This window comes from Drosophila serrata, unplaced genomic scaffold (genome assembly GCF_035046125.1).
Source record: "Drosophila serrata isolate PLE 108 unplaced genomic scaffold, ASM3504612v1 contig_272, whole genome shotgun sequence".
In the NCBI taxonomy this organism is placed as follows: domain Eukaryota; kingdom Metazoa; phylum Arthropoda; class Insecta; order Diptera; family Drosophilidae; genus Drosophila; species Drosophila serrata.
The window spans coordinates 8,971,064-8,999,061 of NW_028257170.1; the positions used below are offsets into that span (position 1 = coordinate 8,971,064).

The following is a 27,998-nucleotide window of genomic DNA, read 5'->3' on the forward strand; positions in this document are numbered from 1 at the left end:
TCAAAAATGTAACAAAATTAAATGACAAAAAAAAGCATTAAATATAAAAATAAATAAAATAAAAATATTTGAATAAATGTTATTTACTTTATATATATTTTTATTTCATTATATATTATATTTTTAATTAATTTAATTTCAATTATTAGTTTTAACTGTAGTCTCTAAGATCAGTTGCTTCAGATGGGCGATCAAGAGGTTCAGTCTGAACCGATTCGGCTTAGACGCATATAAAAAATGTCTTTAGTTTTAATTAATAATTTATTTTACTTTTTTTCAATTTAAGACTTTCATAGATATATCTGATTTTCGGATGTTTAAAACATCTCTTTGACTGTCAGACTTGGTTGAAAATACTATTATCTTTATATTTTACTACTCTTACATAAGTTATCATTTTGTTGTTATTTTATACTTTACAATATTTGCATAGCCAAAAAGTCTTTTTAATTTAATTTTAAATTGTTTTTGTCACTACTCTAATTAAAAATCTCAGAGTAAGGCGTAATAACTTCCTCGTCAAATTTCTTTTATTGCTAAAAAAAATTATAACCTTTATTTTTTTTACACAAAAACCTGCTGACCTCAGGCCTTAAAATAAGTAACATAAGCCCAATTAAAATATCATTTTAAAGCGGAATGCTAACCTACGGATCCTGTATTTATATAATTAATTAAAGCTTTTATCAATGCACTTGCAGATGCTCGTCGGAAAGAGATTGTTGTATTTTTAACAAGGTTTTATGTATACATATATATTTTTTAGGTGGGAAAAATGGTAATTAAATTAATGACATTCATTAAAGGTATTGATGAACATGAAATAGGTGTATTCAGTATCTTGAAGTGCCTTTAAAATATCAATATTTTAAAGATAAGATTCAAATGTCTATAAAAAATTATTCAACATTTATTTTATATTCCAAAAATTAACGTGTGCTGTTTAAGGTTTTACAGGCACTTCTCTACTGTTATAATAATAATAATAAAGTGTACTAATAAATCAAAGCCACTTGTACATTTTATGTTCGCCTCACTCGCTCTTTTTTCATGAACACGTGATTGAGTCTTTTGATTGATTGAAGGGTCTGCCTGGATGGTCCGAGAATGAGACTCAACGCTCGAAGAGAGAGAGTGTCTTTGAGGTGCGTGCCATAACCGAAGCTGCGAAGAGCCGAAGCTGAGCTAAATAATATATGTATATGTTTAAAAATTAAGTAAAAGACCCGATTATTGACCACCGGCCAGCGACAAATCCGGACTGAAAACTCGGACTCGGGCGCGTAAGGGAGTCAGTCAAGTCGAGAGTGTGTCGGGTCTCGGGTTTCGGGTCTCTCGCCTTTTGTTGATCTTGAGACTGAAATTCCAATTGTTGATTTATCTCTCGGCTGCTGCGCCGTCGCCTTCGCTGCTCGGTTGACCAGCGACCAAGTTTATAAAACTTTGAGCCAAAATGCAGCGGCGCACAGTTGTTACCAAAGCGTTGCACGCGTCGTGGCCCTCCTCATCATCATCATCATCGCAATTTAAGCGAAAATGAAAACGAAATTCGGTTAACGTCAACACAAAACGGACAAAAATCCAAAGAGCCAAAAAACAGAGGCAAAAAAGCACAAAAACAAGTTGCAGGGCCAGAGCAACAGTCAGCTAATCTGTTGTGTAGTGCGTTTTTTATCAGCCAGCGAAAGAAACGAAAACGAAAGTCGGTCCAAGTCCAAGTCCAAGCTAAACTCTCAGTGGAAAAAATCTCTTCGTGGAAAGAAAACAAAAACAAAACGAAGAAAAATCGTCAAATAAAATCGGTGAAGAAAAAATCAGAGGCACGCGGATCTCATCTCGGTAATGTCTCAATAAAAGCAATCTTAAACTACAGCCGGAATGTAGGAAAAGTGAAAATAAAAGCACTCGACAAAGTTTCGACCATAAAAAAATAAGTTTTAAGTCAAACAGGAGGAGGAGCATTTAAGTACCAGTAAGTTGAGTGGGAATAACCAGCCAGTTCTGTGCTCTCTTGGCAAATAAGACATGTTAATTGGATTCTGATCAGAGGGGCGTCCAGCCAAACAGTGTCCAATAACCAGGCCTTCCACTGTACATAAGTATATCCGCATGGCACTCACCCGCACACAGATTCCGCACAGATGTTATGTAAATGCAGATCAAATATATTTCGAAATTCCACAATAGACGTAAATATATACATATGTATATGTATGTATTTTTTTTCCGTCGCGCGTTGCGCTTGCCACAAAAGAAGCGGCGTCTAAATTATGCAAAACCAACAAAAAGATCGCTTAGGAAAGCGAGAAAACGAGCAAAAAGCGCTAACCATGCACAGAGACAAAAAAATGTAGCCTTTTTAATGTTTATAAATCAAAAGTTCTTGATGGCCAGTTTTTAGTGAGGAGAAATACACGAATTGAACTTGAAATAAAAACCATAACGAGGCTAAAGAGTTTTAAAAATAACTTTAAAAAAAGTAAAAACTATTTAACTTATTTGTAAGCAGCTTTAAAAGAATATTAATTCGAATACTACATTTTTATATTACATGTTTATATATTATATTCGATTTATCAGGATTTGTATTGATCATATGTTCATAAAGTTATAAAACTTGCTATTAAAAATATAGTGACTTATGACCTATATTCAATTATTAAATTTCTTCTATTAATATAAATTTTTCAATTAAGTATAAAGCTAAAAATTGCCAAATTTCTTGAGCCGCAATGATTTATATTTCATATTATATTTTACTAATATAAAAACATAATAGTTCTTAAAATATATCTAAAACTAAGATCACATTTTGATAAAAAGCATTATATCATTATCTAACTGACCTATATAGCATTCATAAGTTTCTCTATCTGACCTCTTAAATTTCTCTCTGTGCACCCAAATTTGATTGTGCCACAAAAGGCAGCTCTCATGATTCTGGGGTCGTCTTTTTTATCTATTAATTTTGATTACGCGCACCTTTAGTCATAATAAACAATAAGCCGCGAATTATTACGTATGAGTGAGTTTGTTTGTGTGTCAAAGCGAAAACGAAAGGTAGCAACAACAAGCCACCGATTGTGTGTGGTCAGCGCTGGCTTTACACCTGCGCAGAGCTACCTTCATACGTCACTCGAAAACACCCAAAACTCAAAAGTAACTCAAACTGAAACTCGAACCGAAACTCGAACTCGCACTCGAAACAGACGCGTCGCCGGGCAACGCAGGCAATCAATTGAACCTTAGTCGCCGTTTGAGTCGCACTCCCATCGGAATTGGGTTGAGTCTCGTTTCGGCTTTTGTTTATCTTATTTTTATTTCGCTGCGTTTTCAACGAAAAAAATAACTTTTACCCCGCTTGGCGCCGTCAATTCAAAATTATATGCAAAATTATTAACGCCTGTGTTTTAAAAATGTTAATTGTTGCATAAGTCTTCTCTTCGCGTTGTCTTTTCACTCCTTCCTTTCGCCGATTGTTTAACCGGTAATGGGCTTACATGTCGTATGCGTAACATTCTAATGATGAAAAGGGGGAGCGTAGTGCGTGGCTTTGCTTTATTTTTTTGTTGTTTACTTTCTCACACCGGGAGAAATGTGTATGTAACGAAAAATATATAAAGAGTTGAAAATAATTTAGTATAATACTTAATTCAAGTGAGTAAATGTAGATAACATGAAGTGTTTTATATAAATTAAATTAATAATAGATATACGTTAACAATTTAATACTTGAATGAATAGAAACACATCCAAAAATAATGTAATAATTCTTTAGCATGCTGAGCTTTGATTGGTTTATAAAACACATGTTAATTATTAAAATATATCTTTCACTTCCTCGGTAGGAAGTAACTTAATGTGCAATGAAAAGGAAAAACTTTAATATATTTAGTATGTTTCCCTTAAAATAATAATAAATCCAAGCTAGTTATAATAATATAATAATAAGTAAAATATTACGTTTTCTATATATGTTTACTTGTAACGTAATGACCCATTTCTCTTGTATATTTCCTGCACATATTACGAAATCACAGTTTCCCCCTCTTCATTAAAATGGCAAACAAAAGATACAATTCCCTCATAATGAACTAAAGACGTTAAATGATAATAATTTCACAAGAAATTCGCAATTTTGCTTCAACTTAAAGTCGTAAAGAAACGACCATTGAAGATTATAACCCATGACAGGGCCACACGGCGTATGCGTAATATTCTAATGCAATCGCAAAAGTTTACAGAGAGAGGGGCATTAGTTAGTGAATAATGCAATAAATGCAATGTGTGTCAGTGGGAAATCACTATCGAATGCGTTTTAAAAACGTGCTTATTGGCCAACGAAAGTTTCTCCCAATCAATTGGCACAAACATTAACCAATATCAATAACGCAGGTAAGACGACGCGAGACCAGGCGAGGCGAGGCGAGGCGTGGCCAAGTGAGGTGAATCGTGGTGCGGTGACCTTCGACGGCGGCAGCAAAGCGGCAATCAAACAAGCCATTTGAGATAGCCAAACAAAAACGCGGTCCAAATACCGCGCACAATACCATCGTTCGTACTACCAGCAAATAGAGTTAAACACCAAATATAAATAAGCCAAGGTGACTAAGTACGGCAGCGGCATGGAGATCAGGCGCACCTCTCGATCTCGGCCATATCTCTGGGCCGTAACGCTGCTGATGCTGCTCGGCCTTTGGCTGGGCTCGGTTTTGGCCAAGGGCACCACCAATCAGACCTGGCAGCAGCAGCACCAGCAGCACTATCAAAGTCAGTCCAATGAATCGCAATTGCTGCCGGAGGAACCGGCACTTATGGAAGTAGCCCCACCGATGGTGAGCTCTCCCCATGAAACCCATTTAACGCGCACCTCGATGATCTTCGGGCTAACTAAAGTGGCCAATGAGAGCCGTGTTAACCACAAGTGCCACGCGCAGCTAAGACAGGTGCAGCGCGGCATACTCGCCAAGCAGCCGTGGGCCATGAAGGGTAAGTGTGGGTAAATCCCCCTCAAATAGTTAATAATAATTGAGGTTTCCTTGGGAGCAATAATAGTTACAGAAAATTGGAAGATATATCAGATGAGGTGAGCCTTAAAATCAACACAATAAATAAGTTAAATAGTCACAAAAAATCTATGGAATTCTTATTTATTTAAAAATTAATAGAAATAGAAATCTCCTGTAAATATATAGCAAACAAAAAACACCAATAACATTCCCTTTCTCAATCAGCTGTGTACTTTTTATTTGTCTACAATTATCTGCTTATTTCAATAATATTTGCATAACAATTCGATGCGGCAAATAAGCAATATAAAACAAACATATATTTTACTACTGAGAGATCACTTTTAACGAACCAATTATAACTTTGCATAACCCAAATAATAAATGAATATATTAATTAAGAAGATAATTATGCTAAGAAGATAAACCCTAGAAATCATGATTCATACTAGGGTTTCTAACAAAAAACCTACACGAATTTGAATAGTAAACAAATTAAATGTGAGCTAGGTAAACACACAACAAATGACCTGTGACTGTAGAATTACTCAGATATCATAATCAAACATATATTTCTACTGTAGCCTGAGTCTTGAACAACTCACAACTAATTTAAATAATAAATAAAAGACAGAGAACCTTTTAAAATTGCCTCGGACTCATGTAATTTCCTAAACTCTATTGTACATTCCCACAGTGCTGGACGCCTCGGGAACGAAACCCTCGGGATTTGTTTATGGCCAGAACTACTGGCTGGGAAGCCGGGAAGCTTGTCGCGGAGTCCAAAGACCCGTGGAAATAACACTCTCGAAGAACTTCGATCGGGTGATGCACTATGGGATTATCACTCAGCAGGCGCCCTTCGACATGGACTATCGAGTGATCTACCTGAGACATAGCTCCCCATGGCAGGTGGAAATAAAGCTCATGTCCGAGCAGATCATTCACATAGGACTATGCCTGCCGAGTGCCTGCAATTCAGAGGAGGTCAAGGGCCTGGCCCAGGACTATGTGGCTGCGGGCATGTTCCCCGAAAACGAAATCTACGACATTCGACCGGAGGTGGTCTATATGAAGGATCTGCAGCTGAAGGATGTATTCTTCGAGAGGGCCAGTTTCAGGCTGCTGGTTGTCTGTGTCCTGGCCACCGGAGCTCTGATGCTCTGTGCCCAGCAACTAACGGCCGCCAAGAAACTCACACCTTCATCTGATGAGCCTGATCCTGGTCTAGCTCCCGCTGAATCCGAGCTATGGAGGGGACTGCACTCCCTTCTCCAGCTGGAGAAGCTCCAGAAATTCATTCCCTGCTGGGATGTGCCCGGTAATTGGGCCAAGATCTTTGCCGTGCGGGAGAACAGTCCCAATGAGATACCCCTGATGAATGGCCTGCGAAGTGTGTGCGCCATTTGGATCATGGTATTCCATGTGGTGTGGTTCATGTACTTCACTGTCCACAATAAAACGGTGCTGATTTCATATGCGGAGCAGGCATTCTTCCAGTACGTCTCATCAGCTCCTCTGCTCGTGGATGTCTTCTTCACCATCAGGTGGGTTTTCTAGCACCATTAAATATTTTAACAATTATTTAATATAAATTGAATGCCTTTCAGTGGCTTCCTGCAAACATACAACTTTCTGCGCAACTCTCAGCAGCTGGAGGCAGTGCGTCAAAATGGCTTTGGTCAGAACCTGAAGCTCTTTGGCAAGCTTCTCTTCCACCGCTATCTGCGCCTGGGTCCGCTGTATCTAGTGGTTATGGCCACCGTGGATCTGGTGTATGCCTACATTGGGGATGTCTCGGTTTACCACATCAACGAGCGCTTCGATGAGATGTGCTCCCAACATTGGTGGCGGAATCTTCTGTTCATCCAGAACCTCTTCGATCACCGGGACATGTGTGCCAACTGGAGCTGGTCGCTGGCCTGCGAGATGCAGTTCTTCATCCTGGCCAATGCCTTTTTGTTTCTCTACGTGAGGTGGGTTGGGGTCATAAATTCCAACAGAAACTTGTTCTATAGAATATCATTTAATTTTTCAGATATCCCAAGGTAGTCAAAGCCATGGTGGTCTCGACCTTGGTGGCCACCATCGCCTGGTCTTATGGCATAGGGCTGAGCATCAAGTTCCAGTTGTCCTTTGACTCTGCCTTTGCCACCGGCACGGAGATCTACACGTCGCCTTTTGTTAGGGTCCTGCCGTATATCCTGGGCGCTGTCACTGCCTGGCTTCTCCTTGAGAAAAGTCTCCAGTTGGAGCTGAGCGAGCTGAGGGAACGGCAGTGCTGGCACCTGGCCCTGGTGGTATTCTTCGCCTGCATTTACTCCACGGTGAAGCGGGATCTGGGCCCGCTGATGGCCATCACGCTGTTTGTGATGGGACGCCTTTTCTTCTCTCTGAGTGTCTGCTGGATGGTGGCCGGGAGTTGCCAAGGACGCGGTGTCTGGTGGTCACGTCTGCTGGAGGCCAAGGGTTTCCAGCACGTCAGTCGGCTGTCCTACGCCATTTATCTGCTCAATCCGCTGGTCATCGCCCTCTTCTACAGCCTGACGAATGCCAGCACGCACGCGGATCCCTTTATGCTGGTGGGTAATTAAAAAAGAGATAATTAGTATATGTATTAATATTTACATTTCATTTATTCCAGTGCGTAGTCACCTGCGGATTTGCTGTCATCGTTTACCTGGCCTCGATCCTCTTCTCCCTGGCCTTTGAGCTACCCTTCAGCAATCTATCCAGTTTACTAAATCGGCGCAGTAAACAGAAAAGTGCCTAAAAGACGCTAGCCCTAAGTTAGGACCTTATGGTCAACGCACACGCCTCCATCTGACAATTGTGATCGCTTCATGTACAACTACTATTCATCATAACCGTATCACTAGGCTTAGTCTTGTCATAGTCAATATGTTACACGTACTATATACAATGTACTATATATACCTTCTACATCGGTGGCCACCGTACTTAATAAGGTAAACCCCTCTAGCAGTAGATACACTCTAATATATCTCACTATATAAATATGTACTATATAGCCCCCATATCATTACCCAGCATAGAATATAGCCTTGTTTAAAATCAAAAGTGAAATGTTTTTATTTCTTATTATTATGAGGGATATGGTTTTTAGGAAATATAGTTGATACTGGTTGGTTAGCATCTTTAGGCATTAAATCACATATTAAAGATATATACAATTCATATAACTTGTAATTCCTGAACACTTCTTGACTAGCTTGCTCTGTGATTTCTTTATAATCAAACTTGAAATGACATCTTATGTGTTCTTCAGATTGGCCTAAGTCTTTAAGGTTGATATATAATAATTGTTTACTTAACTTTGGAGTAGGTAGGTAGGTTACAGTGGTGAGGCCCAAGGCTGGGGCCTCCAATTAGAGCTTAGCTCCTTTTTGATCCACACCCTCTGTTTCTTTTTTGTTGTAATACACTATCAGTACCATCCAGAGTCAGCAAGGAAACATAGGATTGCTGAAACTTTCAGCTTACCTATGCTTCTCAGTGACTCCATCTGGTAGGCACCGAAGTGGCGAAATCTGATGTGGTTTAGCGCTGGGCAGAAGCAGAGCAGATGTTCCGGTGTCTCTTGCTCTGTAGGTTGCTTACAGCTTCTACAGATTGCGTTGTATGGCAGTCCCAACTTCATTGCGTGCGAACCGATCGCCCAATGTCCCGTGGTGAGTGCCGTGAACCTGCTGATATCCCGCTTGCTGTTGGATAGCAGTTCCCTGGTTCGTTTTTTGTCGTACCTCGGCCAACATTCCCTTGACCTTCTGTGATCGCTCTTCCTTTGCCATTCTTTACTGGCTATCTGTCTAAAGTGGTCATGGATCCTTGTCTGGATCGCGTTTAGGGAGATTGGTAGTTCGAAGTCAGAACTTAGCCCCGCCGAGCCTGCACGGGCTAGTTCGTCTGCCTTCTCATTACCTGGGATCTCGTTGTGTCCCGGTACCCATGTTACTTGTACCTTATTTTTGTCGGCAAGTCTGTTAAGGGCCTTCTTGCATTCTGCCACTAGTCGTGAGTTTGTTTTCACGGCAGATAGGGATTTTATAGCCGCTTGGCTATCCGAGTAGATTCGAACTCTTTTGCCCCTGAGGTCCTGCCCTAAGGAAAGTTCGACTGCTTCCCTTATGGCTAGTACCTCAGCCTGAAAGACCGTCGCTGAATTAGAGAGATTGAAAGCCTTTTCAATTCCCCAGTTTTCAGCGAAGATCCCAGCCCCTACGCCGCAGCTCATCTTTGAGCCATCGGTGTAGAGGGACACCTCGTTCTCCACTACTACTCTGCCCCTACTCCAGTCATCCCTTGTTGGGTATGATGTCGAGAATGCGTTCCCGAAATTCATTTCCGCGATCATGTAGTCGGTCTTAGCGTCTGTGTTAATGCCGCTGTTTGCAAGGATCTTTCCGTGCCCGGCGCCGTAGTCCCTCCAGCAATTGCTCGCCTTCAGTCTTACTGCGCTCTGTGCCGCAGTGTCCTTCACGAACAACTCTATCGGCATTATATCTAGGATGGCGTTGAGAGCAGCCGCGGGGCATGAGCGCATTGCACCTACTGCCCCCGCACTCGCTGCCCGTTGCATCCGTGTCAGCTTCGTTCTGTTGTAAGCCCTAGTTAGTGCCGGCCACCATACTAGGGCTCCGTAGGTTAGAATTGGCCGTACCACCGCAGTGTAGAGCCATAGAATTATCTTTGGGTGCAGTCCCCATTTGTTCCCAAACATTTTCCTGCAGGAGTAGAATGCAATGCTTGCTTTCCTTACTCTTTCTGCAATGTTATCTTTCCATGAGAGCTTTTTATCCAGGATAACCCCTAGATACTTCGCTCGCTCCGATAGTTTTAGCTCCATGCCGTTAATTCTGGGCATGTTGAAGGGTGGTATCTTAGTTCTTCGCGTGAAGAGCATAAGTTCCGTTTTAGTGGGGTTGATACCTAGTCCGCAGGTTTCTGCCCATTTGTTTAAACGACCTAGCGCACCCGTCATTATTTCGCTAATAACGTCAGGGTATGGTCCTGATACTAGCAGTACTACGTCGTCCGCGTATGCAACTGCTTTGACTCCACCCGTATTGAGGTCTGTCAATATGGCGTTCATATTTGTGAGCCAGAGTAGGGGCGATAGTACCCCGCCCTGAGGTGTGCCTCTCTTCACAGTCCGCGTAAGGTGAGTGCCACTCAGTTCGGCTGTGATCGTCCTGCTCCTTAGCATGACTCCGATCCACTCTCTGATGCCTCTCTCAATACCTAGCAAGTTGAGGGAGCCCAGGATAGAGTCGGGGTTCACGTTATTGAACGCGCCTTCGATGTCTAGGAAGGCTGCCATCGTGTATTGTTTGTGTTGTAGTGTCTTCTCGACATGATGAACAACTACGTGTAGCGCTGTTTCCGTTGATTTACCTCTGCGGTACGCATGCTGTGCATCCGAGAGTTGATGTCCTTCTAGAGACTCTCTGATGTGGACGTCCAGGAGTCTCTCTAGTGTCTTCAGGGTGAAGGAGGTGAGACTTATCGGTCTATAATCCTTTGCTAGGATGTGCCCCCTTCTGCCCGGTTTCGGTATAAAAATGACTTTAGCCTCTCTCCACAGCAGTGGGACGTGCGTCAGTCTTAAACAAGCTTCGTAAATGGCTTTTAGCCATTTGCAAATACTCTCCTTTGCTGATTGTAGCATTGCCGGTATTAAGCCGTCTGGGCCCGGGCTTTTATACTTATCGAAAGAATCTATTGCCCACTGAATTCGCTCAGTGGTAATGATGTCTTTCGTAGGTGTATCCATTTGAGAGCTCGTTCCCTCCTCGGGTTCCGAGCTCACTCTTAGGCTTCCTGGGAAGTGGGTGTCAACTAGTAGCTCTAGTGACTCCTCAATTGTCGTCGTAGCAGAGCCATCTGCTCTGTTGATCAGGGTAGGGCTTATGTGCCCTTTGGCGAGGATTTTGCTTACTCTCGCCGTGTCCTTTATGCCTTCCAGTGACTCGCAGTAGTTTTGCCACGACTCTTTCTTGGCCTTGTATACTGCCTTCTTGTAGATTCTTTGTGCTTCTTTATATGTTCCCCAATCCCGGGTTGCATAGCTGTCGTTAAAGGACTTTCTCGCGCTCTTTCTGAGCTCGCATAATTCCTTTGTCCACCACGGTGGGTGTTGCTTCTTCGAGAATGTTAGCTTACAAGTCTCTTTGAAGGCGTTGTGCAGAATATTCGTTAGGTCCTCAACCTCCTTGTCGAGTGCCTTTGCAGTGGATATTGTCTTGATCCTCCTGCCGTTTACCTTAGATCGGACAATTTCGCTGAAATTGTTCCAATCCGTCTTACGGGGGTTTCTTTTTGGCACCTGTTTCTTAACTGGTGTCGTTATTTCAAAGAAAATGTACCTATGGTCTGAGAAGGAGTGTTCTGTCGATACCCTCCAGTTCTCGACCCTGTGATTATTATGTTCTACATGTAATGTGAGGTCTAACACCTCTTCCCAACCTTGAAAATTTTCCGTGCTCGGAAAGATAAAGGTCGGGGTATTACCCTTATTGCATTCATTTACATTTCTTCAGTTAGAATTAAACTCAACAGAAAGTCAATCAATCGCCTGTTGCACTCAATTTCACAGATTGTTTTTTAATGACTCAGTTTTACGTTGTTTATGTCTATTGTTACAACAGATATATGTTGGCGCCTTCCCGATGGATTATCGATCATTCATACATTATTATATAACTGCAGCTATCATTATATAATTTCCTGGAAAATAAGGGGCGTTATTTCTAGTTAAAAAATTCATAAATGTTTGTATATTGATTTACGTTGCCACCAATTCAAATTAATATTATTAATACGTGGAATGTATGAAACTGCAGCATTTCTGTATTGCAGAAAGACAATGGGAAAATTGGAGGTCCATAATTTGAGGTGTCCAGATATCGGGAAAGCCCCCAAAGCTTTTGGTTTCTTAAATATATTATAAGTAATCATGAATTAAAATATAAAATATAAGTTTTATTAAATGCTGATATTAAGTAATATTAATAATAGGGATTTTAATTTTTAGAAATATGGTAGTAACCTACACACTTTGTGCATTTTGTCAGAAGATCTGGTGGAGAATTTGGACAGGATTGGGCAAAATAATATCGAACACGCCTTAAAATATCCGAAGACTGCTCTTCGATCTCTTTAATGTTTAGCTCGGAATGACGTTTGAAAATGCACAAAATAATCTGATAGAGAATTGTTTCCGTGGGGAAATGATATTTCAACAACTGCCACAACTCCTCCCGGGTATTTTCGACAAATGTTTGGGTGAGCTTTAGGATCAGCATCAGCATTTCCGGTTCCAAGTTCTCACACATGCTATACATCAGGTTGTCAAAGCTCTCGTTATTCAAAATATGTTTCTCGAAAGCAGATCCATAGTCCTCCAAGTTAATTTCTTCTTTACGTACTCTATCTATGAGCAGTCCTTTGAGTTTTGTTTTAGTTCTAAACATTATGTCTAGTTCTTTTTTAGAAGGCACTTCATTGGCGCTGCGTATCAGATCCACTTTACCGTCAATGCGTTTAGCTTCCTCAGATATTTGGTTAAAAACCATTCTGTAATTAATTTAAAAATGTAGATATTACAGTATAAACATTTATAAGTTTTAGAGTACTTAAGTTCGTGGCCCAGGATGTTGTGATACTTTTGTTCTTTAATCATTTCCAAGGCCAGCCGGCGGTTGTTGATAGTGTGAGTAAATAAAAGCAGGGAATCGGAGAGTTCGCTTGCATCAGAGGATTTCTCACCATCACGCTGACTCTGAAACAAAAGAATATTTACTTCAAGTAAGTTAAAGTTATACTAAAGACCTCACCAATAGAAGATATAGTATTCTGTCGCACGAGCAAAACTTCCATTCCCTAACCATAAAAGATCTTATTAGTGAAAATGTATTTTTTGGATCTACTATAGGAGTGTGACTAGGACACTTGGGGGCTGCTGCCAAGGACTCAGGCGTTATGCAGCGATCTTTGCCGGTGGCATAAATGCTCTTGTTACGTTCCCAGATATAATGTGCTTCAAGCTCCACCTGGCCATCGATGAGCTTGTAGATCCCCCGATACGGAGTCACCATATATCCCTTGGGCAAACGCGTATATTTGACAAACGTATTCCAGTCTTCGAAGGCCTCGTACTGGCTTATATACACCATGCAGCAGTCCTCGCTGCTACAGTTTCTCCCAGTGTTGTCGTCTTAAAAAGGTTTTAAAAATATAGAAAATAAATTTAACATACATATGTTGGACTTATTTTACCCACGCAACGACGGCAGCGGAAAACTGGATGAATAGACCAGGATCTGCTTTGCTCGGCCAGTTTTGGATCAGAGACATTATCCACAACCATCACAAAAAATAAGGCAGAAAGGGATTGGCCATTGGTGAACTTTCCTGTTAATTGGAAATGCTTCTATTATTATTACAGAAAACTTAAAGACTTAAAGATGTCATCCTACGCTGCTTCCATATCGAATCAAAAAATTTCTGATTATAAAACGAATAAGAAAAATCGTTTTTTCTTTCTTCTGGATCTTCAAAGTCTTTGACCTTTTTTCGTAGAATTTCCGCCTGATTCGAGGACAATCTGAAACCCAAAACAACATGTTGAATTATATATATGTAATTACCCGCATGTATAAATATGTATCTACATATTTGTGTTAAGATAGCTACTTACAAATCCCAGGTAATATCATCGCCGTGACTTAGGAGTTCGGCAAACATCTGCTGCACCTCTCTGACTGTCGGAATCAAGCTTTTAGTATCCTCCGGTGCACTCATCTTTGTTCTTTGTTCGTTGTTACTCAAAGATTTTCTCCTGTTGCAAGTTGCAGATGGAAGTTGCAATGCACCGGTCTTATCGATAGTCGATAGTTAACTTTAGTTTTTACAACTTAAGCCACAAAGGCAAATAATAGGTTTAATAAACGAAAAATTTTAAAGAAATTAAAATTTTTTTCAAATTTGAACTAGAAAACTAGCTAATAACAGTAAATTTTCAAAAAATTATCGATATTACGGAGCTATCGATAGAAACATCAATATCATCTTAAGCACAGCCAAGTTTCCCACCTTTTTTCAGCGGCTTGGCAGCACCGGTTTATTGGACTATTAAAAATAAGGGGAACTATGAAAACTAATATTTTTAATCCGCAGCTTAAGAAAGTTAATAATGGTTAGAAATGTGGCAAAAGATTTCTAGTTGCGAATTTTGTCATCGCTGAATTTCCACACTCTGAGCGATTCAAGTGTGACCAGCTAGCACGGAGTAATAATTCCATTATTTTTCTGAACTAGTTTCCGTTTTCTATTCGGAGACGGTCACTCTGTTTGAACAAAAAGAAAAGGCGGACGCGTTGCCCGTGTTGCTCCCGTTAAAATGTTTAAAAAATATGACTTAAAAAGCATTGTCAATTAAAAAAAATTGCCGGGAAAAAACCAAAAGGTGCCATTTTAGTTAAATAGTGTAAACCATAGAAAACATTCGTATTGAAAATGTAGTTGACCAGCGAACGGTGTTTTTCGGTGTGTGGCGGCTGTTATTTTATTTGTTTTTGATGGAAAATTTAAAAAACCTTTCTCTGAAGTATACAGTTAAGCTAAAGAAATAGTAAGCCATATGTTTCCACAAATATAAAGTGCAAAACGACGTCGCTGAGGCGAGAAAAGTGATGCAAAGTGAAAAGTCCAGGTCCAGCATCCTTCAGCTTGCTTCTTCTTCTTCTTCACCATCCTTTGCATTCCTTTTCGCCTGCCACCGTGTCTGTGTATGTGAGCGTGTGTGTATGTGCGTGCGCCGCAGTCTCTCTTCGAAAATTGTGTTAAATAAATTTATTCGAGCTGCCAATAACACAAATTGATGCCAAAAAAGCAACAAAATTGAACTGCGAGCGTGTGTGTTGAATTAGCACTCTCCCTATCTCTATCTTCAGCTGTCTCGCTCCAACTTCGCTTTAATAACTGTTACCTAAATATGCGTGCGTGTGCTCTTACTTTTTTTTGTCTCTTCATTTATAAATAAATTTCAAAGTGGAATATTTTTCTGTCTCTCTGAAAGGATAAACCAATTTTGATGTGCCAACCAAGGAGGACGCAGGACAACAACCGCCAAGCAGGTATATATCATATCATATATTTATCAATACATTTAAGAAACTAATTGAGTCAGCGGCGGCGGCAGCACTTGGGTTTTATCTCTCTCTTTTCCCAATTGGCACTTGACGCCTTTTTTGTTGCTTCTTATCAGCATCTCATTGTTGTTGCCACGGTGTCCGCCCCCGCTCTCTCGCTCTCTCTCGCGCGCGCCTCTTCACTCTCGCTCTCTGTCTGTCTCCCGGTATCCAAGTGTGTGCTTGTGGAATTTTTTCTTATGCGCTCTTTTCTTCATCGCCTTTAACTTGGCCAGCCGTCTTGTGTTGTTGTTCTTTTTCGTAACGTTGTTGTGTGCTCTTTTTGTTGCTATTTTTTTTTTTTTTTTGCATGGCTCTGTCGCCGTGGCTGGGGGCTGACCTTGAACAAGTTCAGGCACAGTGGCACGCATGCCTGCTCGCCTGTTTGCCACTTCTCCTGGTCCCCTTTCCGGCTCCTGCGCCTTTTTTGCAATACAATGGCCTTGGCCGGCTCCACTGTACCGCCCGGGCCACCGCAACGCTGCATCTCCCTCTAGCACGCGCGTCAGCCTGCCAAAAGATTGCGAGAGTGTTTGCATATTCGTTCTTACAGTGGAGCTTTTGTTAGCTTGCACAGTAATAAAGCGTTAGAGCGATTATATTTCCGTTATATGGACTTGGGATGTAATTATTAAGGTTCAGATAAAAACAATGTGAAACTGTATAGGGAAAAGGAAATATAATTACAGTACATGCATTCAACAAATGTTTTTGTCATCTATTTTAATAGTTGCAAAAATATTTATGTATAATTTTCACAAAAAGAAATGCATCTCAATTAACGATTTAATTAAATTGCTTTGATCATAATACATATGCATTTATTCATATTGATTTAATGAAAATAACAATGAAAAAACCTTTTTGAACCCCGAAAATCAAAAATTTCGTTGTCATTTTTTAGTACAGTTCTGATTTATTTTATTGACACCAATGACAAATTAATCTATTAATTATACTATATCAATTTGTTCTGACGCCCTAAATGTATAACATCACATGCTTCGTGAAATTTAAAGCTCTACTTTTTAATTGTTGAAAGCAGCTTCCGCGTGAAGCTCGCTCTTTAACATTCTCTAAATAAATATCTGTGACTGACGATGAATTAACAAACTTTTTCGAAGCACTGCAACAAATTGAATGTTAATAACTTCAAATTTTAATCATTTCAAATATAGGACAAGAAACAATTAAATTATAGATCGTATTGCATAAGTTTAAAATATTCGGATTCTTTGAATCATTATTTATCAATATATTTTTATGACAATTCTTTATAAAAATTTAATTTTGAAAATTCATACATACCAATGCCACAAAGCATTCATTTCAATTCGAAAATTATTATTATTATTACTCAATTAAAATTTTTTTAAAATTTTAACTGTTACCGCTCTTATTAAAAAAAGAGAATTGGTACATTTTTTTTTTCTGCCTGAGATGGCTAGATCGACTCGACTGTTGATGCTGATCAAGAATATGGATGGAATTGATTTTATTGCTTTGCAAACTTCTTACTAATATTACTTATATTAAATGATTAATAAAGTACAAAATCTAAAAAAAAAAAATTCCTCGAACTAAGATCATTTTTAAAAAGTTTTTTTTATGTACAATTCTAAAGTTATATTTAATTTCTTTCTGTGCTACATTTTCTTGTTTTTATTTGTTTGAGTATCCGCATTTCTGGCTTCTATTCGCCACCTTTTGGGCCTTATGGCCCACTGATAACTGACGGTACACGGAGCGTTGGACGTTAGGCCGTTCACGTTGCGCGGTGTTGCTTTTAATGGTCCGTACATTGACCCCGGGAGACCGGAGACTCACCGTCGACGTCACGTCAACGTCAGCGGCTTAAGTTTTTTTTTTAGCTTTCTCTTTTACTCCGGCTCGAATTTCCGATCCCAGTGAAATTTATGTGTTTGCAAATTGTGTTATCTTAAAAGCACATAAAATTTGCCAACAAAACACAATTTGGATTATCATGTGACTAGTTTTAATTTCCATATTAAGACTTGTCAGTCTATGTACATGATATTTATATTTGTATTCAGTTTCTTTTTCTGTGGGGCACAAGGTTTCAATTTTAAGACCTAATCAAATAATCAAGTTTTCATTTGACTCATCAAGCACAAGAAACCTATATAATAGCTAAATAACTTAATAAAAGAAAAAGCTTTCTTTAAAAACAACAAAATACAATATTTTTTCATTAATGTTTCGCAATGAAATCTAATCTTTTATTGATTTTCTGATGAGATTATATATTAAGTGTCATCGTCAGGCCATACTTTATATTTTAAATCAGTGCAGTCAGTTAATTGTTTCAAGCTTTCGAAGTATTATCTTTTTCAGAGGAATGTCAATATATAGAGAATACATGATTGCTTATTTGAATATTCTGCAAATTGTTGTTGATTTCATTTTTGCACATGTGTACTTGAAATTTCAACTTAAGCATTCGACCACTGAAAAATAAACAAAAGAAATATAAATGCGTTTCTTAATTAAACGGTAAAGAGGAGCGCTCTCCGCCTCGTAAAACAGACGAAATTTAAATATATATTGTATCTGTTCAGGGGGCTAAGCTTATGTTGATGTTTGCAAAGTTTGGAATTTATTTATTGCCCATGGAAATTATAAAAACCAGGCATGTGGAAAAATTTATTACAAAATTAGATCGCATATTTCTGAATTGCATTATATAGAAGATTTCTATGAAAGAACTTTGTTTAGTTTCAAGGCAATGCAGTTCCCAGGGTTTCTTACTTTGTAGAAGAAACCGTTCCATCAGCAACTTTTCAAGATCAGCACAGAGTTCATATATCAATTTGTAGCGAATTCTTGGTAATTATTTTTATCAGCAAAAAATTTGCATTAATAAAAGAGACAAGAAATGTGAGATGTATAAATATACATAAATTCACTTGACACTTTTTTTCAATTGAACTCTGCAAACCCCAAGAAAAGTGAGTCACGTCGATCATATATTATTCTTTTCACCGCCAACATTTGTTTTGTATCACTTAATTCTCATTCTTTATTTTTGCATACAAGTGGGATATTCCTTTATTAAAAAACAAATGTTTTGTATTTTCTGGTTTAATTCGTTCCTTGCCCCGATACAAACGATGGGAGTGCGTGCTGAGAACTCGTTTTCGCCGTTCATTTCCAGGGTTCGACGCTGGACTTTGGCCTGTGAAAATGTAAACAAAAGGCGCGCGTAATTAAATTTTCATACGCAGCTAAGGAAAATGTATTCATAAATTATTTAGCGTGCGAGAGAGAGTGACCAACCCCAAAAGGCAGGCCATAAAGTGGCCAGGACCCGGTCCGTTCCGTTCCGTTTCCAACCTGGGTGTGTCCTCGCTCCCCTTTTTTGCATTTTTATTTCCCTCTTTCACGGTTTCTCTATCCCCGCTGGCTTTTTTAATTGGCAATCGGCGGCGCCCGCTGGTTTGTCACTCACTCAGTTTGTCCTTCAATCAAGCCGAATGCATTTGTCTCCGCTCTGTCATCCGGGCACCCAATCATCCCTTCACCCCCACACAACATACACTATGTATGATCCCTCTTGGGTTGCCTTCAGTAATAATACTCTTTATGACTTCAGGGTCCCGGGACGGAAAACTTCCTTGCAAAAGCCCACACACATACATACATAGTTGTGTGTATTCAATGTCCACAGCCGCAGGCTTTTCGCAAGCAAGAGTTAATTATGGCTTTGTGGCGAGTGTACACTGGAAGAAAACTCCAAGGAGACAGCATCTCATTGTACACGGAAAGCAAATCAAAGTAATTTCTCTAAAATTTAGAATTTCAGCTCATTACTGACTGCATTTCATTTCATATCTATATATAAATATAATTATAATCCTTCTTTCTTGCTGATATCCGAAAGATATAAGTCGGAAATGGAAATGGGAGCAAGGCCATGTAGATAATGAAATCATAAGAAAGCTTTACAAACATTTAAGTCATAAGAAATAAGTTATATATGACTAATATTACTCAACATTACTCTTAAGATTAAGTTGTTTTTCTTTTAAATTGAAGAAAGTTCTTATCTTTCTTTTAAAACAAAGCTAGATTCGCTCTCAGGATATTTGTAATTTAATAATAAATGTTACAATCTATATTCTGTATTTTCTTCAAGTTATTGGGCCAACGCCCAGGCCAAAGCCGAAGGACTCAAGATACTGCTCGTAAATCCTGTGAAGGGGCGGATAAACCGTCAGAGGCTCAGGCAGATTGCTTCCGCATCCGGTGCCTGGGTTGTCCAACATGTTTGCAACTTAAATTGCAACTTGAATTGCAATTGCATGCACGTTGCACCCACATTCGCTTAAATATCTGTCTGGCATCGTTATTTAGCATTGCCCCGCAATTTGTTGGCCACGTGAGAGAGAGAGCGATGGAAATGGAAATGAAAATGGGAAAAGTTTGCCCACAGGAACAGTACAGGAAACTCCCCCTGGCTGTTGGCCGAGCATGTAGTAATTGCGGCATGTTGGCAGCATAAAACTCGTCTGGGTTTTACCCTTCTCCTATATAACATACAAAATATATATGTATATATCTTTTTTTGCTAGTCTGCGGAACTCCTTCAAGCCGCTGCCAGCTCCGTTGACTCACATTTTTCGACATGTGGGACAGGGCGAGTTTTTCCGAGGCTCTCAGCTGGAATGCACTCAGGAAAATGTTTAAAAAGGTTTTGTTATAGAGTTTATAAAACAAGCATCTGGAATGGATTCATCATATCCAAAGTATTAAGGTTTTCCCTTACCTTAAACATATAAATCTCTTGATAATGACCCTGACATGAGTGTGCGATTTGTTTGCAGTGTGTGTCTGCCTTGTGGCATGTGTGAGCATAGCACTGTGTTGCAGCCCACATACTTGTGTAAATATATGTAAGTAAACATATACATAGTAGGGATGGCAACATTTGCCAGATATCAACATGTGAGGGACATTTGTCTACCCCAACGGCGGGGGCCTAATGCTGAATGCTTGAGCTCTCTTCACTTGACTCCCTTTTGATGGCGGCGACAGGATGCCAAGTGGCGAATGCAACGCTCTCCGGGCTCTTGAGATGCCATCGGATTACAGTGACATATATATATCATATACTATGATCTCCAGCTGCGAGCATGCCAGGCTTCAGGTTCCCCTGGAATCTGTTTAATTTCGAAGCATAAACAATGCGGGGCTATTATCAAACTGAGAACATTTTCAAGCAATTAGAAAACGTTTTCCCATATGCAAATGAACTTTGTTTGCTGTTTTTATAAATTGTTTATTTAAAGTAGCTACTACTCACAGAATGAATTACTAGGAATGCAAAAAGTAAATCTGTTTAAGACTACAATTTAAAGTCATTAAAGAATATGGTGGGATATTATAACTTTTGTTGGAGATTTAACTTTACAACTCAACTTATGGTTGTCTAGTGACATAAAACCTCAAAAACTCTAGTTAATCTCTACCCCCAAGAAAAAAGATAATGTTAATGACTTTTCTAGCATTTTTTTTATATTTAACTGTCACAAGTAGTGACAATTACTGACAAAACCAATTAAGGTAGCCTAGAAATAGTACAATACAAATAAAATGGTTAGAACTAAGCTCCTTAAAGCCACAATTTAAGCCTTTAAATACATATTTATTTGCTAGCAAAAGCACTATTAAAGTCAAGTAAACTAAAAATAAATTCCACTACCTTAAGATTAATTAATTTTTAAATGGGGAAGTACATATAATAGATAATTTATTTATAACTTACCTATACAGTTTCTTGCGAAATAAATTAAATGCTATTTCAAGTTGCACTTACTTAACGTCACAAACCAGTTTGTTAGTCACCAACAAAAACTGTGTTTTCTAGTGATTATAAAAACCCATTCTTAAAGTTGCTCTACCTAAAAAAAAACAACCTATTTCCACACTTTCGATTAAACAACTCTTAGATGATGTACTTACATGTAATTCCTAAACCAACTGCCTCATTGACTGGAAATTGGAATTGCAATTTTCTGCACTCATGTTTATAGCTGGTTGTTTGTTTTCAAGTTGCTTGTTATTGAGTGTAGAGCGATTCGCTTTGTTGCTAATTACGAGCAGTATTTAAGTGCTGCCTTGAAATAAGTTTGAGGTGTTTAAAGGTGTACAATAGTATTTATTTGTTTGCCTAGCTCTTGACTTGTCAAGAATTATCTTAGTATAAATAGTGGCATACAATTTACTTGGAGTGCCTGAAAATCCTTGAGTGATTTAAACCCATGTAAGAACCAGTCTTAAAACTATTACGACTATGACTATTACCCTTCCACCACCATCGAAATGTAACTAAATTTACATATTTCCCGGTATTTCCACCACAGAGTACTGTGTATAAATATTGCAGCCCGATTCCTGCCCGAATTGATGGCAATTACCACAAGGCCCTCTCGGATATCAGGAGTGCACGGGAAAGTTGGCTTTCTCGTTGCATTGTCTGCTGCTGGCCGAGTGAGAGACAACATGACAGGCATTCAGAAAGTGTTTTTGGGCAGCAGCCAAGTTTTCGCCGTGCCAACCGGCTGCCATTCTGAATGAAATGAAAACAATTCCTCCTCTGGCGGCGGCCTGCAACTAATCAAAGCCCAGATAGACCCGATAAACAATAGAAGAATAGCCAGCCCAGAGCTGTCGATGTTTTTGTAGCCCATTCAGACCACGATAAAATTTAACCTTCGACTTGAAAAAGTTGTTCGGCATTGCTGTTGGCATTTTATCGACTGCAAAATGCCATCGTTGGCAACCAGCCTATCCCATCCCCCAGCACCCAATCCCCCCAATATTCTTTATATACATATATATTATATATAGGCGAAGTCTAGGCTGATTTTCGTAGAGTTCAGGAGAGAGGTGTGAACACACAGTAATGGCCGCGAAGGTGAGGCATCTGGGGAATGTTTGCACAGACAAGGCACCATGGGTAACCATCATCATCGGCTCTCCCTCTGGGAGTGTTTACTCATTGTAATTTCATATCGTAAGCAAATATTTGCCAGCCAATCGGAAGGTATTACTAACCAAATATGTTACCATTTTCTAGGTCAAGTCTATAATTTTTAAATCATACAACAAAATGAGTGCAAATCAATCAATAATAATAAAGATTGTACAGTATTATTATACCATAAAGTATAAAAAAGCATATGTTTTCAACTAGTTCAAGCTCTAGGAAAATGTGTGCTTAACTTAATTAATTCTACCAGAACCCGTCTGCCTTTTTGTAAGCAATTATTATATATCTTGCAGGAATATAAAGTACCCATGCTTCAGGGCAAAGGGCAATCAAGTAATTGATGAAGCCACCGAGTAATTGAATTCTTATCATGCTCACAAGTGTCACGAAGTGCAGGTCAGGTTATTTATAGGTCCAACAGAGATGGGTAACCCACAGATAATTAATACAATTATTAATTAAAGGTCATTGGGACCTGCCTTTATGAAGTTTATTAAAGTTCATTGATAGTTATTGAGTAGAATGTATTCGACAGCTATAGAACTCTTTGGCTTAAGCATTTTTCATGAAAATTTGAAAATGTAAGATCTTGAATACTGATTAAAGGATAATCACTTTGTTTCGATTCAAGAAACTAGATTGTAATAGTTACTTTTACCAAGGACACATGCAATCTAGATAAGAAATTTGTAACATGAAAAAGCAGTTTCCTTAAAAAAAATACAACATGAAAGCCAATTTCTTTTGTTAATAATTAAATAGATGAGAAAACAAGCAAAATATTTTACTTATTTTGAATATTCCTATACATACTTTAATCGCTGCCATCAAATGTCGTGACCGTTGGCAGTCAATTACTCGTGAATCAACCCTCGAAATCGGGCCTGCAGGCAAACTTCATTTTGCACATTGCACATTGGCCTTGGTCTGGCCCAAAGCCTAAAGCAGAAGTTGTCGACAGTTCGTTCGTTTTTGGCCAAGTCTGCAGGTTCTGCAGTTAGGAAAGGTCAGAGCTTCGGTTGTAATTAGTTTTTTGCATATCTTGAGGCCGTCGCATCCGGAAAATTCACTTCTTTTCACCCCTGAAAAAGAGTACTTTAAGCCGATACCTCTATATTTGGCTAGAACAGAGACGCTTTTATTGGAACAGAACGAGCTTTGCGTGTTACCATGAACCATTAACAACCAGACCGGAGTACAGTCCTTTTACATTAACCATGCCCATAGAATGCTATTGACTCTGGCGGGGAATTTACATGAAAATAAAAAGTTTATAGTGTTTCGTGTTGGACGCTCCGTTTCGGTCTTCGGAATTATACTTGTGACGCTCTCTCTCTCCCGTCGGCAATCATAAAATATTTAAATACAAATAATATAGGGCGGAACAGGACAGAAACCGGAAACCAGACCATCTGTCATTAACAAACGAATATATCTTATCGAAAACTAAAAAAAAACTCCGGTGGCTTATCTAATCGAGACAAACATTGATAAAGGCCCCTTGGTCCTAATACAATTCGTTGCATTTTACCATGAAGGCTTCGATTCAAGGTGTTGACTCTCTCCTGTCGCGTTGATTTCAAACAAGTGCCTGCTAATCATTACAATATTCAATATGCATAGCAAAAAGGTACGCATATATTTATTTTATATAATTCATGTAGGACCTTATTTCTTTAAAGTCTCTACGTGACTGTGACTTTCAGTCTTCTCCTTTTGTTTTTGACGCTTGTCAGTTGCATTAGTGACGGATAAGTGCCACATCCGGTTGCATTTTAAAAATATTATATACATATTACTGTTGGCAAAACAATAATTGGAGACAAGGACTGCCAAGAGTATGTTATTTATCAATTAATCATTATGGTATACTATAAATTTTTAATTGGTTTGCACACGGGCAAGGTTTTGCTGATATAAAAAAAGTACATTGGCTAAAACTGATAACTTATCAGTATGTTTCTTTACCAATTGAAGTTTGCAAATGTTTGTAGAAGCTTACAACGATTGACAAACTTAATTAGAAATTAGAAACCATTCCATAACTCATTAATAGTTTCTTCAATATTTATTTTTTTAATGATTACTGCCCAGTAAATCACTTAATTGGTCAATTGACCTTGTTTTCATTTGCACCAAAGCCCTTCGATAAGTTGCTAGGCATATCTTTCCGCTAAATGTCAATTTGTTCTTATCTTTATTTCGCATGTGACATGTAGTTTAATACTTGAACATTTAATAGCCACGAAAAGTGATTGAATTAAAAAGAGACTACCACAATTATTAAACACTTGATGTGTATCGATAACGTCCTAATCAGTTGGCCACGCTTAGTCATATGGAGATGCTTTTGTCAATAAATTTTTGTACATTTCTAGGAATCGTTTTATTACCAAATTACCCAACAACACCAGTAGGGTCTTTAATCAGTTGTTTCGCTATCAATTAATCAATAAAGTCAACTTATCTTTGCGCTGGTTCAGTCTCAATTGGCGCGGCTGGGAGAGAGGATACGTGTGTGAACTTGGGGACATTTTCAGTGCGGTGTCGGAATCACTTGGAATACATCAGGTGTGCGCTGAATGAATTATGGCAAGTGCGTTGCGATGGCATGACGTCAGTTCAGTGAACTTGGCCAAGAGCAGTGGGAAGAGGGAGGAGCCACTACGGCTGCTTTTCGCTTAACCCGTTTAAACCGGTTGGTCACTTAGGAAATTGTCCACATGTCGTGCCAATCAATTACCGTAATGGCCCAGCCATTATCACTGTGATAGTGATAAGCTAATTTCATTTCTTGTCACACTTACTAACCTATTATTACCACTTTACCGTTGCAGCCACTTGGATCCGGAGTTAAATGGCCAAGGCACGCAGAAAACGCTTCCGTCTGAGCTGTCCGGATATAGAGTTAGATCCAATTAGAAGAAGCCGCTAGGATGGACAAGCGATCGCTGTGCCTGCTGATCATCTGCCTGAATGTCTGCCTGGTCATCTGGTTGGTCAGTGTGCAGCAGGTGACGCTGCTGGAACCGGAGGTAATGGTCGACTTTGCCGGTATGAGCAGCACCCATCATCCGCCCATGAGTGCCAACAGAGGAGGAGTAGCAGCAGCAGCGGCAGCAGCAGCAGCAGCAGTTGCAGCAGGAGGTGCGCGAGCGGAAGCGGCAGCAGTAGCCGGGTCAGCTGGAGGATACGTACGGAACCGGGGTGGCCGGAGCAACCCAAACCAAATACCATACCAGCCTAGTCGCACATTTAGTCTTAACGATAGCCTAGTTAGCAATACATTCGAGCGACCGGCCACACCCTGGCCGACGACTCCGCGAACGCCCGCTTCCCTGGGCCAGAGCACCACCCACCTGATGGACATGCCCAATTTCGAATACCAGATCAGTCAGCCAGCCTGTGATAAGGACGTTAAGGCGCTGGTCCTGATCCACTCGGCCATTGACAATGCCGAGAAGCGGAGACTCATCCGAAGTACGTGGGCGAATCGCACATACATAAACCAAACGCCGCTCCGTGTGATCTTTCTGCTCGGTGCCGTTTCCAGTAATTATGCCCCCACATGGCAGAAATATCTTGGCTGGGAGAACAAATATTACGGGGATATACTCCAGGGCAACTTTGTGGACGCCTACCGAAACATGACCTACAAGCATGTGATGGGTCTCAAGTGGTTCACCGAGAACTGTCCAAACGCACAGCTGCTGGTCAAGGTGGATGACGATGTATTCGTTAATACGCCGCAACTGGTCAAGTATATGGAGGATCCCTCGTTCCCGGAGCATCAGCTTCTGGCGCAACCGGACCTGTTGCTCTGCCGAGTAGTCAAGGAGTCGAGGGTCAAGCGAAGCTATCGGGTGAGTCCCATCAGGGGTTGCGCTTTCAATGATTAAATAATTGCTTAGAATTATTTGTACAAAAGTCGGTTTGTCATAGCCTTACTAAAAGCAAATGTAATGATATAGGCCACCTGAAGTGGTTCACATCAAATCGATAGAGAATATATGTGAAAGCGAAACCCCTTGAAAATACGTTTTAATTAATGCCGCCTTACTAATTTAAATTCATTCCATTGCAGTCCAAGTGGCGGGTGACCTACAAGGAGTACCCCCACCGCTTCTACCCGCATTACTGTCCCGGCATGGCCATCATATACGCCTCGGATGTCGTCCATCGACTGTATAAGGCGGCCCAGAAGGCGAAATACTTTTGGGTGGACGATGTGCTCGTCACGGGCATCCTGGCCAAAGAGACGGGCACAAAAATCACCTCGATGTCTCACTATTTGGAGAGCAAAGACGTTTGGCAGTTGCTCGAGGGTTCGACCGATCTAGATGACCCGCCCTTCCTCTTCACCAACCATGCTGTCACGCCAGAGGAGATATTTGGCATTTGGCAGATGGTGATGGATCACGAGCGCAGTTTAAAACAAAGCAAATCATTAAAAGCACCCGCCTCCTCAATCGCATCAGCATCAGCATCCTCTTCCAATTCCAACACCATCGCGCCAGCGGTGATCGATGCGAATTTTTCCGAGGCGCAGACGAGCTCCGGCCACAGCTAGTTTGACTGGCAACTCAATGAATTACGTTTAGTTTCTTTGGCTGTTCAGTTTTAGGGTTTCGTTAAGCTTAGGTTTTTATTTTGTAGTTATTCATAATGTTAACTGATTACTGATAGGTAGCATTTTTTGTAGGGACGTACACAACGGAACATTGCAAGTAAAGTGAACCACCAACCACCTGCCTACAATCATTTGTATCATACGGAACCGTAACTAATCTAAGCATTATTCTAATAGTCATGTATGTACATCCAATGCGAATCGCTCACCAATATAACCAACAGAGAACCAGAACACCAACAACCAAAAGAAACCCCAACAACACCAAACTCCAACAGCAGCAGTAAGAACAATGGTGATGATATCGAGCAGAGCAACCGCAACATGGTTTAACCTTAAGCACAACTCTTAATATATAAGACAACTCTACCATAGTACTTAATTGAGGAAACGACGTAGGGACACGGCTAGGCTAAATAGAGCGCGAGCTGACAAACTGAGGACTCAAGTCTTTTTTGATCGTAGTAATATGAATATATAGGCAGGCAATATAACCAAACCAAAAAAATATTGAATTCGGACAAGTGTTTAGCCCAAAAAACGAAGCGAGTAATTTATTAAAATATACGTAGGAACAAATATGCGGCATGTGCCGTACGCGCTTATATGATATTTACCTATTATTCTTTATTTTGTATTCTATTTACTGCGCAAAGTGTATTTTGTAGCTAACCATCTTTCTGTTTGTATCCTTTCGATTCTAGTAATTCCAGTAACGCCAAAAAGATATGCAGAGACGGCAAAAATCACACATTTATACCGATCAATTTAATGAAATTAAAGAATAACATAAGTGGGAACAGTGAAGGCAGGAACGTTAACATGAAATATCAAATGGAAAGTAGGGAACGAGTCCGAGAATACGCTGAAAACGATGAACAAGAACGAAAATTGTAACAAATGAAATTTATAAATGTCTAAATGAAATTAATTAAATGTTCAAGTTTGTCAGAAATTATATTGAAAATTATTTCCAAATACAAATTGCAAACGAAATTTGATTGTTTTGTGTATTAATGGTATTCTTTGGGATCTTAAAGAACTATTTATTAATGAGGCATAAAAAGTAAATAATTTTCTAACACATTTGTAGATCTGAGGTGCTATTCTTTAATTTGTTCGCTTATTTTGCAATA

At 39.6% G+C, this 27,998-nt stretch overlaps 3 protein-coding genes across 10 annotated transcripts; 2 read left to right on the forward strand and 1 right to left on the reverse strand.

Moving 5' to 3' along the window:
- The first annotated feature begins 1,482 nt into the window (after positions 1 to 1,482).
- On the forward strand, positions 1,483 to 8,090 carry LOC110190136 (nose resistant to fluoxetine protein 6). The gene is made up of 6 exons (XM_020960461.2): positions 1,483 to 1,972; positions 4,396 to 4,989; positions 5,707 to 6,556; positions 6,620 to 6,985; positions 7,048 to 7,591; positions 7,654 to 8,090. Exons 2-6 carry the CDS (start codon positions 4,626 to 4,628, stop codon positions 7,780 to 7,782), a joined length of 2,253 nt encoding a protein of 750 aa, XP_020816120.2. The 5' UTR covers positions 1,483 to 1,972; positions 4,396 to 4,625; the 3' UTR covers positions 7,783 to 8,090.
- Positions 8,091 to 11,990: 3,900 nt separating this feature from the next.
- Positions 11,991 to 13,923, reverse strand: LOC110190176 (uncharacterized). Its single transcript, XM_020960524.2, has 6 exons — positions 13,729 to 13,923; positions 13,508 to 13,635; positions 13,308 to 13,442; positions 12,866 to 13,245; positions 12,665 to 12,810; positions 11,991 to 12,605 (listed from the first exon to the last, which is right to left on the reverse strand). Exons 1-6 carry the CDS (start codon positions 13,830 to 13,832, stop codon positions 12,053 to 12,055), a joined length of 1,446 nt encoding a protein of 481 aa, XP_020816183.2. The 5' UTR covers positions 13,833 to 13,923; the 3' UTR covers positions 11,991 to 12,052.
- Positions 13,924 to 14,358: 435 nt separating this feature from the next.
- LOC110190262 (beta-1,4-mannosylglycolipid beta-1,3-N-acetylglucosaminyltransferase brn) lies at positions 14,359 to 27,858 on the forward strand. Of its 8 annotated transcripts, none has more exons than XM_020960627.2 (4): positions 14,359 to 14,496; positions 15,109 to 15,166; positions 25,070 to 26,095; positions 26,317 to 27,858. In XM_020960627.2, exons 3-4 carry the CDS (start codon positions 25,169 to 25,171, stop codon positions 26,800 to 26,802), a joined length of 1,413 nt encoding a protein of 470 aa, XP_020816286.2. In that variant the 5' UTR covers positions 14,359 to 14,496; positions 15,109 to 15,166; positions 25,070 to 25,168; the 3' UTR covers positions 26,803 to 27,858. The 8 variants fall into 8 exon arrangements, with proteins under 8 accessions (XP_020816286.2, XP_086689692.1, XP_086689691.1 ...); XM_086833566.1 differs by having other exon boundaries at positions 14,371 to 15,028; XM_086833565.1 differs by having other exon boundaries at positions 14,375 to 14,661.
- Positions 27,859 to 27,998: the final 140 nt, after the last annotated feature.

Bases quoted from the DNA above. Each gene is read 5' to 3' on its own strand.
- LOC110190136 (XM_020960461.2), top strand. From the start codon at position 4,626: ATGGAGATCAGGCGCACCTCTCGATCTCGGCCATATCTCTGGGCCGTA. The intron at 6,986-7,047 runs GTGGGTTGGGGT...TTAATTTTTCAG, and splicing joins TTTTTGTTTCTCTACGTGAG to ATATCCCAAGGTAGTCAAAG. The intron at 7,592-7,653 runs GTGGGTAATTAA...CATTTATTCCAG, and splicing joins ACGCGGATCCCTTTATGCTG to TGCGTAGTCACCTGCGGATT.
- LOC110190176 (XM_020960524.2), bottom strand. From the start codon at position 13,832: ATGAGTGCACCGGAGGATACTAAAAGCTTGATTCCGACAGTCAGAGAG. The intron at 12,811-12,865 runs GTGAGGTCTTTA...CTTTTGTTTCAG, and splicing joins GAATACTATATCTTCTATTG to AGTCAGCGTGATGGTGAGAA. The intron at 12,606-12,664 runs GTACTCTAAAAC...AATTAATTACAG, and splicing joins ATCCTGGGCCACGAACTTAA to AATGGTTTTTAACCAAATAT.
- LOC110190262 (XM_020960627.2), top strand. From the start codon at position 25,169: ATGGACAAGCGATCGCTGTGCCTGCTGATCATCTGCCTGAATGTCTGC. The intron at 26,096-26,316 runs GTGAGTCCCATC...ATTCCATTGCAG, and splicing joins GGGTCAAGCGAAGCTATCGG to TCCAAGTGGCGGGTGACCTA.